The sequence below is a fragment of the Polyodon spathula genome, chromosome 7, assembly GCF_017654505.1.
Source record: "Polyodon spathula isolate WHYD16114869_AA chromosome 7, ASM1765450v1, whole genome shotgun sequence".
Taxonomy (NCBI): domain Eukaryota; kingdom Metazoa; phylum Chordata; class Actinopteri; order Acipenseriformes; family Polyodontidae; genus Polyodon; species Polyodon spathula.
The window spans coordinates 59274378-59291724 of NC_054540.1; the positions used below are offsets into that span (position 1 = coordinate 59274378).

The 17347-nt window shown below is 41.8% G+C and overlaps 2 protein-coding genes across 2 annotated transcripts; one reads left to right on the forward strand and one right to left on the reverse strand.

Annotated features, from left to right (window-relative positions):
* Nucleotides 1–1370: 1370 nt before the first annotated feature.
* Nucleotides 1371–9300, reverse strand: LOC121318962 (protein FAM199X-like). The gene is made up of 8 exons (XM_041256195.1): nt 9216–9300; nt 8548–8704; nt 7783–7970; nt 7099–7318; nt 6785–6937; nt 5533–5694; nt 4946–5185; nt 1371–4355 (listed from the first exon to the last, which is right to left on the reverse strand). Exons 3-8 carry the CDS (start codon nt 7947–7949, stop codon nt 4173–4175), a joined length of 1125 nt encoding a protein of 374 aa, XP_041112129.1. The 5' UTR covers nt 7950–7970; nt 8548–8704; nt 9216–9300; the 3' UTR covers nt 1371–4172.
* A 599-nt stretch (nt 9301–9899) lies between these two features.
* Nucleotides 9900–16678, forward strand: LOC121318963 (COMM domain-containing protein 5-like). The gene is made up of 7 exons (XM_041256196.1): nt 9900–10329; nt 11742–11902; nt 12253–12281; nt 13734–13784; nt 14914–15009; nt 15290–15391; nt 16494–16678. Exons 1-7 carry the CDS (start codon nt 10194–10196, stop codon nt 16585–16587), a joined length of 669 nt encoding a protein of 222 aa, XP_041112130.1. The 5' UTR covers nt 9900–10193; the 3' UTR covers nt 16588–16678.
* The last annotated feature ends 669 nt before the right edge of the window (nt 16679–17347 follow it).

Sequence of the window (17347 nt, forward strand, 5' to 3'; positions counted from 1 at the left end):
AATATTTATATATATATATATATATAATAACTGTACAATGTACAGAGTGCATGTAAGAAGCAAAATAATTATCAATTTACAGCAGTCATCAGAACAAGGTATCTGTATACATGAATGACATTGAAATTAAATGTAAAACAGTGAATGCTATTTTCTACATCAGAGAGTAAACAGGACTGACTTGCGTTGAACAAACAGTTCTAGATGCATCACAATGTAGAAATGCTTGAGACATTTCAACAGACACCCCTCATTATTCACTGTACCATATTTTTATTTCAAAGCTAGAAGTGTTGTTTATCTTCTATGGAGGGTGTTTTTCTTTTAGTTTATTTAGGTGAGCATCAAGACATGGAATTAAAGATGAACATGATGCATAAAATTGCATCCATGTACTTGGGAAATGAAGTTTCTGAAATATCTGGGCATACATTGTTCAAACCTTACGCTGACCGACTTTAAGCAACTGGCACCACCTAGTGGTAAAGATACTAAAGAGCTTTCCACAGCCTCCTCAATGCGTGGAGAGTCATGTAATACAATGTATTTTGAGAACCCAGTGTGGACTCTTCTAGAGGAAGAACTATTCTTATAACAATGGGACAATCATATTTTTTCTATCTCACCACAAACATATGTTTTCAAGCAATCTTTCAACATGAAAAAAATGTCAAGACAATGTATAGTTTTGCAAAAAAGCTGTCGATGCAATGATAAATGTTTTCTTTGAATTCATAAACAAAAAATTACCCGGAAGCTGGGTTAAAGGTTTTTTTAAATAGGTATTTTTGCTATTGTTAATAGAGAATATTTTTAACAGAATATACAATAGTAAATAAAAGGAGTGTTTCTATAAAGCGAGTAAAATGTAAACAGTATACTATCAGTGTATCAGTGGGCAGGGCTGTACTGCCTGGTTTAGAGGGGAGTGAGGCGCTCAGTTTGTCTGCTCATCAGGAGAGGCGATTTATGCAGTTCAAACATCGTAACTGATACAGTCATTTAGAGAGCTTCCATGCTCAGGAAGCCCCAGCGTGTCAGAAAACAAGGGTGTCAATAGGAGTGCTAGGGGAGAGGAAAGAGGACGTATAGTTTCCACCTGTGTCTGAAGCGTTTGCCTGCAGCTGCTTGCATTCTGTAAAGCTGTGCTCAGAACTGTTTGTATCCGGTGCTACAAATAACGATGCTATTTATTTACTGCTCACACCGAGGAGCGAGTCTCCAATGGATTCCAGCCTCCTGTTGATTGTGCTGGAAAGCAGATTGCAGGCTTTCCACTCTTTCACACTGTAGAATTAGACTTGATTTAGCAAACTGCTGCCTGGAAGTGTTGTGTGATAGGAATGGTGATAAAGAACTGCAACAGAGAATCATATTACAACTTTTTAATGTTAACCAATATAAAAAGTAAACCATCATACTAAAGAACACAATTGACAAACAACTGCAATGTAACATTTGGTTACTTTTGAAATTGAAACATGGATTTGACATTCGTACAGAAGAAAGAAGCGCATCAAATAAAAAATAAAGTAGATTCCATCCCAAAGAACAGAGTAGCGACAACGTGGAGATTTGAGTACGAAATAATAAAATAATTTAAAACGATAAATTTTTACATTATCAGCCAACGGATCTGTTCTTACTTTACTCACCTATATCACCCACACTTAGATTTGCAGAAATACAATGATAAAGTTGAACTGTGTTGTCAAAAGCACACATGTAGCTGCACAAGTGTGTGATTGTGGGGTCCGACTTATTTTGACATTTTCTGGTCTCCTTGCCCCCGTGCATCCCTGTGTCTGAGCTCTCTGAGGCGGTACAGAAAGTGGATGTGTTTACTGTATGAAGTGAATCTCATAGGGAGAGCTAGTACAGCAGCTGGGCACAAAGATCCCTTTCGTGTAACTGCAATATATTTAAGATTAAATTAAAGGCTCTGCATACCGCCATCTACTGGGCATCATGAGATACTACACAAATCAAGACGGCTAAAACTGCAAGCGTTTCGGTGAGGTTTAATCAAATGAGCAATCCTGGATTTCTCTGCACTTTCACGGCTTACAACAAATACAATGTTAACTGTATTTTACCAGTGCAATCATTAGATTTACAACTGCTACAAAGCACAGCTTCAAATGAAGAAAACTAGCACTGAGAAATCACATGCATACATATAAATCTTAAGTGTATTAAATGCACACCCCCCACCAGATGCTTGGATATACATATCTGTTCAGATACAGAGTAAGTTCAAGTTTATAAGATTCACAATCTGAATCCAGCTAAACGTAATCTATTATATATCACGTATCTTTATTAAGATTTGTGACTTTGCAAAGTGCTCTGTAAAGTTAGCATTAAATAAAGATTGGATGCCTTCACAAATCTCCTAGACTGCCATGCTTCCAATACAAAGGTCTTAACATATCGGCACTGTCCAGCACTAAAAATTTTACAGTATTTATAATAAGATGTGCTTAAACGTTTGACATTTTTTCATTCTTTTTCGATATATTAGTACTTTTCTGACAGTACAGTAGATGATTCCAACGTTCAAGTTTTACTGTGATAAATTAGTCATGCCAGGGTTTAAAACATTGATTAAACAGAAAAGGTCAGGAGCTGAACTGCATTGTCTCATAGTAAAGCCAGCAATAATTTAAACTGCAATGCACAGGGCTTCTTTCCATGCATGCAATAAAACAAGTCTTGCTCAAAATGTGTATTTGATTCTATTAGGGTTAATAATAAAACAATAAAACAACTTAAGCTCAATACCCTAACTCCAAAAAATAACAACTAGATTAGTTAAAGCCAGCATTACGAGGCTCTATCTATACTGAATCTCAAAGCACTGTGACAATACATTTCACACAATGTACCATATACATCATGAAGGGTAATGCCTATGCCTGAATACCAAAGACATCCACAGGTTGTATACCACATATATCACCTGAACAGGGAGTCCATTACAAAGTCATTTCACATGTTTTACAGGCTTATGGAAAATAATACCTAGCACTGCTGTCAAAATGCATGACCTCAATGGCATATATTATTTCACAAACAAATTTCATTCCTGGTGTTCACCATCCTTTTTTTTTTTTTTCCTAAAAACACATTACAATCCTAATATCTTTCAGAAAAAATGGGGCAAACTGCATAAAGGGTTTAGTAAACATGCCCCTATGGATTATTATAAAGCATGGATAACATGGGTGATAATGATCTGTGCAAATAGCTCCCAGGTTTAATGCAGTGTTTTAATTTGCAACAAGAACAACATTGTTTTCCACTCCTCTGAAAGCAAACAAAGTAAACAATTGATTTGATGCCTTTTTCATACTTCAATAAACAGACAGACCCATTCCGAGTACTTGGAAACACAAAGAAAAGGAGAACGCTCAGCTGGAAACAAAAGGTATCAGCTCCCCTTTTACTGTGTCCACGTGCTTCTCTGCTCCACTTGGAGCTCAGTGTTCCCTCTACGGCTCATTACTACGGATTTGTCACTTTGGGAAATGTTTGTCCTTTACAGCAGAGAATGGGGAGAGGTTTCTGGTGTTGCAGGTATGTAATCAGCATTAACAGTTTAGGGACCGAAGTACAGTTTAGTGTTTGTTAAAGGGGGTTAGGAGCAAAAATAAATAAATAAAAGTAGTTTCAAAAGCCTATATTTAGCCATATGATGCTTTGCAAACTTTTCCCCCCCCGAAGACGCTTCTCTGCTGAAAGAATATGACAAGAGAAAGAATATGATTATACCAAGTTTGAGTGTTCCTGGCTTAATATTACTCTGTGATAATATTATTAACAGCCAAAGGAGTCTTTTAAAGGGGTAATAAGTGCATTTGATCTTTAACAGTAAGCAGGATGTCATTCAAGGGAAAAATGTTGCACTCCGTGTACAGTATCTGTACGTTAGGCTTGGGTAACAGGTCAAACATACCCCATAATACTGCCTCGCAAACATATGAATACACTGCCTTGCAGTGAAAATGCACCAGTCAGCTATACTTGTGATTTCAATCACACAATGTAGTGGAAACCCTATATTGGAAGCTAAATGCACGTATCTCTTTGGGTATTGTTTTTAGTTTTTTTTTTAATGCTCACATACGAAAGCTAGAGGCTCAGAAGGAACACTGAGGGAGTCCCGCTCGTCACATCAAGACTTCAACGTCTCCCTCGTGATCCTCCTCCTCCTCCTCCTCTGTCACTTTGAGTGACAGCACCTCTTCGTTCAGGAACAGTCCGCTCAGCCTCTCCTTGCGGGCCTGCCTCTGCTCCTTCACCTGCTTCTTGCGCAGGGCTTTCTGCTGGAGCTTGCGCTGTTTAGAGCGCTTCTGCCAAAGACAACACAAACACACCTTGAAAAATCAGCTTAGTGCAAGAATAAATATACATATGTATATCCATAAAATACACAGAACCTCATTCTTGTTTCATCCTTACAAGGGATTGTAGCTAACAAAATAATTCCAGAAATCTTACTTTTTCTACTCGTTTTGAAAGCAGCACTTGTTCTAGTATTTGTAGTAAGTTACAGAAATGTCTGTTTGCAAGCCTTCCTTTCTGCTGTTGCACTTTCTTGGTCATTTCCCCACCCCTACAACTGCTTCTTTCTTGTCATGAACCAAGCAGCTCCTTCCCCTATTGACTCGCATGCTTTCAGCCTGCAACATACTTTGACCTAGAACACACTACTGAGGTGAAATGACCCATCTGTAGGTTTCCTGAAAGTAAGGCATAGAAAGTGAGATGTTTTTTTTTTTTTTAATCTAGTGGAGTTTCAAAATGAGAATACATATTTGCTTTAACATGCTTTCAGAACTGCACATTTGAGACCTATGTAGCGAATGTGAAGTGCAAATCAGGTACTATTTCTGGAGTCACTTGGAGACGCATCCAGGAGGTCGCATGGCTGCGCTCTCACCTTGGAGTCTCGGATCCTCTCAGCTGCGGTGCTGGTGGACAGGTTGCTGTCGCTGTGTGCCCGGCTCATGTTGGAGCCGCTGGAGCCGTTGCTGCTGCTGCCTGTGCTGACCATACTGGCATTGCTGCTGGCGCCGCTCACCCCACTGGTGCTGGCACTGCTGTAGCTGCTCCTCTTCCAGCTGTCCCGGGTGCTGCCCGGGCGCAGGCGAGAGCTGTGCTCCTTGATGTAGTTCCTTACCTGGGGCAGACAGCACTGGGATTGTTAACACTGCCAGTACAGCACAGGACATGGAAACCAAGGCTTAAGGAAGCACTTGCTTTGCATAAAGGAGATTAGAACCCACCAAACTAGTGCTGAGAAACATGCACCACTTATAACAGGGATAAGTCAACAGGAAACATCTCGTTTTATTGGGTTCAGTTATTTAATGATACCAATTTCGGAGTGTTCCCGAAAGGACCCAGAGAAGTTCACTTGTGTGTTAAGGAGTGCTTAAAAAGGGTACTTAAATGAACACATGCAAATTGTAAAGCTTTTCAGCAGATTGTACAGACAGCGTTCCTTGAAAGAGGCAGCAGCCTTACCTGTTTTAACTTGTCGTCTGTAAGACAGTTGAGCTCGATGATGAATTCACTGTCTGTAGGAGATATCTGCGCGCAGGGATCAATGATTTTGATAATATCCAGCTGTTCTCTCAGTCCCATCTCAGTGCTCACCTTTCGACTCAAGTATTCAATATATTCAACCTGATTTAAAAAAATAAATGAAGAGTTGATAAATCACAACTTAAAAAAAAAAAAAACGACTGGGGGAGTGACACTTGGTGGGTGTTTACTGCAATGATCCTTTGTTTTTTGGGGCAACAGCTCTGTTACACTAAAACAATCTTTTGATAGATGTGAATCAGAAAGTGCCCCAATCCCACAAAATCAATGCAAAGCCTATGAATCTAAAGGACCTCCCAATAAAATCTTAAGGAGACTTTTTTTTTCCTGGAAGGTTCAAATTAAAACCAACCAACTAAAAATGGGCTCAGTGAGAGACACAAATGAAAAAAATCAAATACACCAGTTTTAAGAATCAATAAACTATACTTTATAAATTAGAACAGGACAACAATCGCCTTTTTTTCTGCACTTGTTGAACGTCTGTCCTGTTGTGGGTACAAGCAGGCTTTACAACACCAGCTGGAACACCCTGCAAAGTATCTGCCTCATCACTGGAACACCCTGCACAGTACCTGCTCCTCACTGGAACACCCTGCACAGTACCTGCTCCTCACTGGAACACCCTGCACAGTACCTGCTCCTCACTGGGAAACCCTGCACAGTACCTGCTCCTCTCTGGGACACCCTGCACAGTACCTGCCTCATCACTGGAACACCCTGCACAGTACCTGCTCCTAAGTGGGACACCCTGCACAGTACCTGCCTCATCACTGGAACACCCTGCACAGTACCTGCTCCTCACTGGAACACCCTGCACAGTACCTGCCTCATCACTGGAACACCCTGCACAGTACCTGCCTCATCACTGGAACACCCTGCACAGTACCTGCTCCTCACTGGAACACCCTGCACAGTACCTGCTCCTCACTCAACACCCTGCACAGTACCTGCCTCATCACTGGAACACCCTGCACAGTATCTGCCTCATCACTGGGACACCCTGCACAGTACCTGCCTCCCCACTGGAACACCCTGCACAGTACCTGCTCCTCACTGGAACACCCTGCACAGTGCCTGCTCCTCACTGGAACACCCTGCACAGTACCTGCTCATCACTGGAACACCTTGCACAGTACCTGCCTCCTCACTGGAACACCCTGCACAGTACCTGCTCATCGTTGGTCATGGCACTCCAGGGAAGCTCGTCCAGATTCCTGTGTTGTTTGCTTTTCCTCTTTGGGACCAGGCAAGGAGAGCTAGGAATGCTGGGTATGATATCAGACAGGACATCACTTCCACTTGCAATGTCACTGCCAGGCAGCTTTGAATCAAGAAACACAACAAATATTACTAAATACAGTTTGCATTAAGCTCATTATAAAACCAGAAATGGATCAAACCGATAGGGGTCTTACTTCCATCCCTGGTTATATGCACTGGATTTTAGTTGCTGGCCACAGATTCAGTGTGCCCTGCACCCACCTGCCACTCAAAGTCGCTATCCGACCAGTCCCAGTAGGTACTGATGGAAGAGGAGACGTCGCTGCAGACACTGCCCTCTGGAAACAGCTCGAAGGAGGTGAACTCCTGGTCATCCAGGAGGGAATAGCAGTCATCCTGGTCCCCGACAGAGACAGAGGAAAACAGTTCCTCGCTGCACTCGGAGCTCGCAACACTGGTACCACACGAGGTCAGGTTCCATCTGAACACAGAGCAATCAACACATGAGCAATACATTACTAAAACCACACCATGGCAATTTATTCAGCCTAATATCTTAAAAGAAGGTGACCATGTGAACCCTAATCAATACTTTAAAGGCAGAAATCAGGACCAGAGGATGTAGTGTTGCAAATTTAGTGGAGACAGACTTAGAACTGAGGGTTTGTTGAGGAGATGGAATGGGTTACCATGGCATGTTGTACATGCTTTATTACTGGAATCCTTTATAACCCCATTAAACAGTTTTGAGATTAACAAACTTCTATCAACAGAAGGCGTACTGATGGGCCGAATGACCTCTCCTTCTGTAAATATGCTTACATTGTAACTATTAATACTGGCATGCAGTTGATGACCAGATATACACCTAAAAACTGGGCTTCTCTTAAAGAATATGCATTTGTTGTACTAAAGACTACTTTAATAGTAATTTTCCATCCTGACCTGTTGCTGTGAAAGCGATGAAGGGGGTCAGTTCTGTGACAGGAGGAAAGCTGACAGCTGAAGTCACTCACGTCCAGCGTTCCTTCTTCACTGGCGTTACCGCGCTGGGACAGCAAAGGGAACGGATCCCCCGGAGACAGAAACTTCTCGTAGAGATCTTCGGACATTGTCACTGGGATGCTGAGGTGCTAAAGGCATGGAATTCATCATTCAACTACAAACACACACAGCAATTGATCTCAACCCTTTGCTGTCCTGGGGATGTGCCCTTGCATGTTTAACACCTATTTAATTCATGTTAAATACATTAGACACTGGGCAGCAAAGGGTTAAACTTAACCCAACTTATATTTGCAGACCTAATTTAATTGCAGCAACGAAATGCCTTACACTATATGAAGATACTCAAGTAAGCTGAAGTCCTCGAAATGTGTGTTTAACTATCATCGTGTTTTACTGAGCAGACCGAGTTTAATGGTAATCGGCGTCTCTGAAACCACTCATGGGTTATATATATATATATATATATATATATATATATATATATATATATATATATATATATATATATATATATTTTGTTACAACTGTTTATTCAAATGTTTTCTGCAAAAACAATTAACATAATTCATAAACAACTACTCTAACAATTTTATTTGGACACAAAGTGCTACGGCAACGGTCTAAACTGCATGCTGGCAGACCGTTACATCATGATAGAATCCGTGAATAACGACAGCAATTGTGTGACTCAGGTGCGCTTACCTGGCGGGTCAATAAACTATAGAGCGACCAAATGAAGTGTCACAGCTGAAATGATGCTGGCCTTTCATGGTACCGCAGTGCAACAAGTCCTCGGCCTTCGCTCGTTCACTACTCGTCTTCTGTCGTTGAGTGTAAACAGAGACGTGTTCGACAGGTTCTACAGGGGCGCCAACAAAACAACAGTTAATAATCCAATCCTGTCATTAACACTGTGCAGCAATGCAACAAGGAGCGACCACATCACACGCTCCAAACACGGCGGTTTCCCTGCAGCTGCCTGGCTGTAGTCAGACCCGCCTACTTCAGACGGCTTTGCATAATTTACAGAGCAATCTCAGATTTACATCGGTTGGTGCACACACTTTAACTGATAACCTTGACACGGGGGTCTGCTGCTCTCTGATCAAGTGTAAGTGAAACCTCTAGTCAAACAGCCCGGATATACACAGAACACGACATGGCTCTTCTGACCCCGTGAGTACGTGCAGACGCCCACACTGCTCCGCCGTAGCCATCGTGAGCAACCTGTCAATACATACCCGGTACCAGGATCAGATCAAACCCTGCTAAACCCTGCTAAACCCTGCTAAACCCTGCTAAACCGCTAAACACGCGTATAATGTTGCACTTCAGCGTGCTGCTCGGTACAGACATCGTTATAAACGCACATTTGTGATACCGGCCTGGACTTGTTTTCATCAGACCCTACTTCTTGTTCCCTGCGGACCACGCAACGCCACTTCCTCTCTTCCCCGGACGGGATCCACCAGCAATGTCATCACGTGGCTTCAGAGAGTATGCGAACCTTGAATAACGACAGCGCCCCCTAAAGAGTGGGATGACTATGGGGGGGCAATAACAAAATGTGGAAATATTATATGTCTTTCAATTTCCAGTTATTTTGCTAAAGTGACAGGGCTTTGTAATCGATGAATTGGTTTACAAAACACAGTCTGAATCCTTAACCATTAACATGGCAGCAGCACCTAAGTTACACTTTTAGTATTTTGAACGTGCTTGTTTAAAATGCATAGAAATAGAAAATTATTGTTTTGTGTACACATATAAACTTGTGTACAATACATACAGTTTTAATTCTATACTTTTTGTGTCCAAACTGATAAAAAAAAAAAAAAACTTTTTTTAGTTTTCCATTTATAACATTTTGAAAAATACTTGCTTTAAAACATGCAATTCGTTTATTTCATAATAACAAAGCCACCGTTTGTGTGTGTGTGTGTGTTTATTTTTCGAAAGCACAGTAACAATGTGGCCACCAGATGGCGCACCGTTACTGTTTAGTTAATTACTCTTATGATCACATGAGCGGCTTTTATGCGAATCACGTGTTTTCGCAGGAAACAGCTACAGAACGGTTTAGGTCAGAGCAGGGCTGGTGTTTATCTGTATTTACTTTTTCGATTGTAATATAGTATTATGTTTATATGTAATTACGTTTATGTACAGGAATCATTGGAGAATTCCGCGGTACCGTGTCTGGTGAATGAACACGGGTTTTACTACAGTGACTGCGCTATGCTAGGTAGCATCTAGAACGGCATGCAGTAGTTTGTGACAGGATTGAATTGAGGTGTGCCGTACTAAACAACACCAAAACAAGTTTCAAACTCGGGGCTGTCATCATCATGTCATCACCTTCAGCCGCAGGTCAGCTGAGCGATAGAACCGGCTTCCTCGGAGCGAGGATCCCCTCAGAGGTGGAGGTCATGGCCAAACACTTGAAGGATTTTGATAAAGAAGTGTTCAGAACAATCCTCAAAGGTAAGTATGCGCCCCAACCCAACCCTGCACCGTACTGCAGAAAGGAGTTTCTTCGAAATTCGGTACCTCAGTACTTGTCTGAAACAAGCATTACACGATTTTGAGTACAGCATTAGTAGTATTGTCAAAGGTATTTTTTACAGTGTTGCGTTTTATGCAGAAAACGTTAAGGTTTGGTGAAAACAATTAATAATGCAGTGCGATAAATACAGGTCCCACTGTACCACTTTTAGTGAACTGAAAATTACCAAGGTGACCTGCAGTGTAATATCATTTATTCAAGAGATACCGGTTTTTACCATGTCTTGTTTTACCACACACACACACAGAGAATGTCACCATACACAGCACACACACACACACACACACACACACACACACACACACAGCACATACACAGTGAATGTCACCATACACAACACACACACACAGCACACACACAGGGAGAATGTCACGGTACACAACACACACACAGGGAGAATGTCACCGCACACAGCACACACACAGGGAGAATGTCACCGCACACAGCACACACACAGGGAGAATGTCACCACACACAGCACACACACACAGCACACACACAGGGAGAATGTCACACACACACACAGGGAGAATGTCACCGCACACAGCACACACACAGGGAGAATGTCACCGCACACAGCACACACACAGGGAGAATGTCACCGCACACAGCACACACACAGGGAGAATGTCACCGCACACAGCACACACACAGGGAGAATGTCACCGCACACAGCACACACACAGGGAGAATGTCACCGCACACAGCACACACACAGGGAGAATGTCACGGTACACAGCACACACACAGGGAGAATGTCACCGCACACAGCACACACATATTATGAAAGAAACAGGTGGAAAAAATAAACGCCAGCCTGAATGTGGACATGACAAAAAACTTTTAAAATAGTTTCACCTTACAGATAACAAAACTTCTCAAAATGTACAGCAGGCTGAATTAGAACAGTATTCATCCATGCCTTTCTTTTAAACTTGAACTCAAGGTTAATTCCGCATGCTGAAGATTGGACGCACCATAGCTCATTTCTAACCACATGTGTGTGTTTGTTCTACAAGGTTCTGTATCAATCAGGGACACATGTTTTTCATTGAGGTGTGCCACCTACTCTGCAAATAATTACACTACTTTGGACGTGTATTTTAACATGAAATTCTCCATCTCCATTAAAGTGTTACAATGTAAATAAAACACCATGGAACAGCTTGCAAGCTCACAACACCGGGAAATAAAATAAGGGAATGCATTCGTACAAAATCCATAACTTATAAAACAGTTTTGTTTAATATTCTAGCACCTGAACGGCCCAAGGTAATGTCAGTGGCAGTGCTTTTTAATCGTCATGCTGTGCTGTGCTTGTATTTTGTAGCTGTTGTAAGCGCTTTGGAAGGAAAGGACTGCAGAGAGTCTATGGCTGCCATCGCTGAGCATGGGAATCTCTCTGAAGAGCAGTTAAGCTACATTATAGCAGGAATGTACACTCTGCTGAAGGAAGCGTTGCGACTCCCAGCCTCTTCTCTCAAACAGGAGGTAAGTATTTCATACAACACCAAGCGCTGTAGAAACAAGCATGACTGGAGACTGGAGAGATACAATACACTACAGAAGTGTTTGTCAAATGTCATGTTTAGATTTTTTTTCTATCCCGCACACTGTAAGTCATTCAATTTAATGTGCTGTAACTCTGCATTTACTGCCATGGTAATGGGGGTTGTATTTGGAGCCAGCCCTTAGCGTGAAGTGTAACTGTGCTGATAGTAAAGAAGTCCGGATCCACTTTAACCAGCTGTGCAATGACAGGTTTTGCTGCTAAACTGCCAATATAATCTTAGGGTTTCTGGGTTGAACTTTTATTTTATTCCTCTTTTTTTCTTCTGCAGGTCTTCAAGGAAGATTTACGGGATATTAGGTAATGGCAGTATTTTTGTTGTGTTGTTCTTGCTGCAGATCCTGTGTATGAACGTGCACAGACACAGTGTCCGTTTAACAAGTGCATCTTTATGAATGTGCACAGACACAGTGTCCGTTTAACAAGTGCATCTTTATGAACGTGCACAGACACAGTGTCCGTTTAACAAGTGCATCTTTATGAACGTGCACAGACACAGTGTCCGTTTAACAAGTGCATCTTTATGAACGTGCACAGACACAGTGTCCGTTTAACAAGTGCATCTTTATGAACGTGCACAGACACAGTGTCCGTTTAACAAGTGCATCTTTAACTCACAGGGGACAGTAACACAGACAGGATCCTTATCTGTATGAGGTCCTCGGCACTGACACACGACTGAAATGGCAAATGGTTTGATTTCAAAGTCATGCCACGGCTGGCGATTGTGTTCTTTGTTCTCAGCTCATGTGCTGCTAACACCAGCACTGGCACTTGTAATTGATTAATAATCCATTCATTTTTGATATACAGTATAGTGCCGGCTTATTTTATTGAAATGTTTTTAACTGATTTAAAATGAGACACTCCTTGCTGAAAATAGCCCTAATTTGCATTCAGCTCTCAAAGGGCCCATTGAGACTGATTTCAAAGATGGCCCCTCGAGTAACACTCAGTTGACAGCGGTGTTCAGATAACATTTATATTCTCCGCTACTCATTGCAGTGAAATTGTTTGTTATGCAGCTCAAGCCCCCTTGTTCTGATCTGGTTGTGCTGGATTCCCACGCCCTGTTGCCTTGGCTTCTTGACGATACCGAAATCGCGTATAGGAGGCGTGTTTAATTCTCAGTCCTTTTCAGATGTTATGTAATTTCCAGCCTATTATCTTTTATACAAGCAGAAATTAGCCTGAGGATGTCAGGCATACATGTTTTAAAGTGATTTTTGCCTTTTAAAGTTACAATCATCAGCTTCTAGGCTACTAGAAAGGAAATTGGATTCTAACTTTCAACTCCTTAAGGAATAGGCAGTGTCTACTTTCCAAGGCAAACTAGGTGACCCACACACCTAGTTAGAAAAGGTGTGAAAACAATGCTTTGACACATATGGAACTCTGTTTAACCCTTTTATGCATGGGGGACTTGTATGGGGACAGGTTAAAAAAAAAACACTTGTCTTTTTATATGGAGACATGTGGAAGACGCAAATGCATCATGACCTCTTGAGGAATTGAGGATGCCATTTTTTCCACATATGAAGCAATAGCATTTTTCAATGTCATGCATGAAAGGGTTAAATGAAAGTGCTTTCAGTAGTGTAGAGCATAATGCACGTGTATATGTGTATCTGTATGCTGGAAGTATTATAGATAGATCCTGAAGAAGCTTTCCTTACTAAAAGCAGTTATTTTCTGTCCTGTGTTTCTCCTCCACTGTGTGCGTGTCTCTAACACAGTTTCGTCTTGCTGCAGGATATCGGAGGAGTTCATTGCAGATTTTGCCAGCGTGATCTTCGGCAGTAGGTTTGTATCTTACGGTTTTTGTGTAAGATGGTGTTGGCAGAACAGATAATCCTATTCATTGAATGGAGACGGCAGAACTAGCTATGCTGTACACAGGCTGTCTGACTATATAGTGCTTTCTTTCTCTGTCATCCTGCAGCTGCAGTGCCTTATCAGGCACACAAATAAAGAGGAAAGAAACATCTATTTGTTGCCTTGCAGTTATGTAAGTTAGCAGTGGGTTTGCACTGAAACTCTGCTTCCATTTGATACATTCTGCAGGGAGCTATGATTCCTGAACATAGAATAATTAAGGAATGCATACAGCATCTTTCACCCCCTGCAGATGTATTGCAATGGTTTGTTTAGTGATAGTCACTGATAGTGGCTCCCGCTTACACCCTGCACTGTATATAAATACTGTAGATCAGATCGTGGTTCAAGTGGGAAACGAATCACTATAAGTAGCAGTGACCTAATTCATTGTGATTGTCCAACTAACTAAAGCTGTTTCCAATGCTACTGGTGATTAGCAAAGTGGTCCCTGATCTTCCTCATCAGAGTCAGTTAGTGGTTATAGGATTATAAGGACACAACAAGCGACTCCATCTGCGGGGGCTCGATGGCTACCATGAAGAGGGTTTCTTTTTTCACATATGTATTACAAGATTACTTTATACAAATATATATAATTGGGAGCAAAAGTCTTGATTCCAGCCAAGTTTTGAGTTTGAATCACTGTTCAAGGGTTTGAATCACTGTTCAATGTATCTGTGAATGGGTTTGAATCACTGTTCAATGTATCTGTGAATGGGTTTGAATCACTGTTCAATGTATCTGTGAATGGGTTTGAATCACTGTTCAATGCATCTGTGAATGGGTTTGTTGCAGCAGTTTTGACATAACTAGTTATTTTACTTGTGGGCTAGATAGGGAGGAAGCAGAAGCTTTGTACAGTAGTTGTCATCAATTGGGCTATTTGAATTGAGTCGTGACTTGTTAATAATAATAATAATAATAATAATAGTGATTGAAACTTTGCATTTCATTAGCATATCCTGTATTAACCATCACCACAACTTGTGATTGACATGCTCTTGTCACAGACCCGTATAGTAATAATATGTTTTCATTGTACGACTCCTTTCAGGCGAGCGGTGCTCGAGAGTGCAGCTGCTCAACAGGGAACCCGCCGGCCAGGCATTGCTGACTTCAGGTGGAGAGTAGACGTGGCCATCTCAACAAGGTAAACAATGTGCTTCTGCCCCTGTGCCCTTTCAAAGAGGTGCACCTTTCACAGGCTCCCTGCACCTCCACTCTGCCAATGCTGGATTGCGACAGTGCACGTGGTGCAGCTTTTGTCAATGCACATGGCGTGCAACAAAGCCTCAATTGCACATGCATGTAACTGGGTCCCTATAGCCTGTGTGTGTGTGTGTGTGTGTGTGCGCACAATCGGTTTGAAAAACAAGCACGGTGTAACCGTGGTATCCGATTGCCATTTTAGATTTTCTTTCTCCTTGCAGCTCTTTAGCCCGTGCGCTGCAGCCCGCCATACTGATGCAGATGAAGCTGACTGATGGGAATGCCCACCGCTTTGAGGTAATCTTTATTACCTTCACTTCTGTGTGAGGGCAGGCAGGCTCTACCCAATTTGTGTAGCAGCTGCTGGTCGGCGTGATTCATATTTAATGGTGTATGTGTTGCAAAGCTATTGATTTGTTATTTAGCCTTTGGCATGAGCTCCTCTTGCATATGATCATTGTGGACTTGTAAGTTTGTTTAGTTATTATGTAAAGCCTTCCAGGGCTAGAGACTCCCACTAGTCCTGCACCCTGGGGTTTCAGATCTACATAATTTCAAAGATTTGAGCAATCAGACCCCTGTTAAATAAATAGTCTCTCCCCTTCAGCTGCTTGCACCACTTCAAAACCGCTCTGAATTAAAGCTGTGCAGAGTTGCAGGGCTCAGTGATAATCCCTCTGAAGAGGGGATTTCATTAAATCAGTCTTTAACACTGAGTCGTGCCACGTTCAGAAACACTAAAATCAACGGAATAATAACTTTTCAATCTTTTTTCATTTGAAGACTCTGAAAAAAATACTTGTGGTTGAAACGTTTGTCGCAGATTTTATTCGGTTTCGTTTAGTGTTTCTATATTTTTTAATAAAACATTGTGATTCTGGGAAATGCCCTTTGGGAGTGGCCATCTCAGTATGCGGTGGAGAGCAGAGCACTGGGTAGCATTGTGTTAGGCTCATGAGTTTCTAGGCAATGGGAGCGATCCCCTGAATTATGAATCCATTCAGAGAGAGGATGCTAAATTGCTTGTTTGTGTTTCTGCTGCTGTTATTCGCAGCAGTTATGTAACACATGAGCATTAGAAAAACATAAGGTGTTTTCGATCTAGCTGAAGCATCGTGCTAAAGTGATTCATTCTTTTCCAAAGCAAATGTTGCTGGACATTTTTTCTCTTCCTAATGACCAGAAAGATGACAAGTAAACAGAACCCAGTTATGTTGGTGGAGGGGAGGGGAGGGAGCAGTTTGTGTGTCAGGTCAACAGATCCCTTAAGCCCAGCTGTCTCCCTGCACAGAGCCACACGTAACACAAGCACACAGAACACCACTTTAAATGCAATGTCCTCAGGATGTTTTTTTTTTTTTTTTTTTGTCCCCCCCCCCCCCCCCCCCCCCCCAAGGTATCCGTTTAGGTCCAAGGTTCCAAGAGTTGCTACAACGGGACTAGAACTTCTTTATCTGCCCTGATCTTGAAGGAAATGAACGACTTGGAGAAAAGAAGTGTGCTGAAAATTCAAGACTGAATCAGTTCAGCTCGTTAAACCCTAAAAGAGGTTCTAATTATTATTATTCTTTTTTTTTTGTATTTTGAATAAAGAGTGAGTGATGTTTAAATGAGCAGCTTGTTGTTTTCACTTCCCTGATTAAATGGGGTTTTCTGGTCCAGGTGCCTGGTTTTGAGTTCATCATCACACAGTCATGTGTAAATATTCAGTGCCTGCAGTATCCCTTCAAAATGTAGTCAGCTGCTAATACATGGGCACTGATCAAACTGACAACACGGGCAAGAAACTTGGTTACTAATGTGTGGAGCCACCTGTGCCCCAGATTAACTATGTTCTAAAGTGGATTTCATGCTGTGAGAATGCCCTCTATTCGTACCTTCATCCTAATGCAGCTCTATTTCACACTAGTTGCAGTCATCAAGGGTATTTTAAGGCAGTCTCTTTCCCAGACGGTTATGTAACCGTGTATTATTTAGCGCTCTCTAAATGTACGCTCAATTACTTTCATTTGAGGTCTTGAATATTTTCAAGAGTTATCAGAAAGGCAAGAGGACGACTTGTTTTTATTTTGTTGTTTGTCATTTTCTCAACCTGGCTTTCAGAGGAGTGGGAGGACCTATCTATCACACTCTGTATTTCCACCTTCATTTGCAGACCTTGTTTGATCAGCGTGCATGTGTGCAGTGACAGGCAGAGCAGTGCAGCCAGCTGCTCACAATCACATATGTAAATGACGCCCCTGATTACAGTTCACCATCTTCATCTCAGCTGGGAGGGC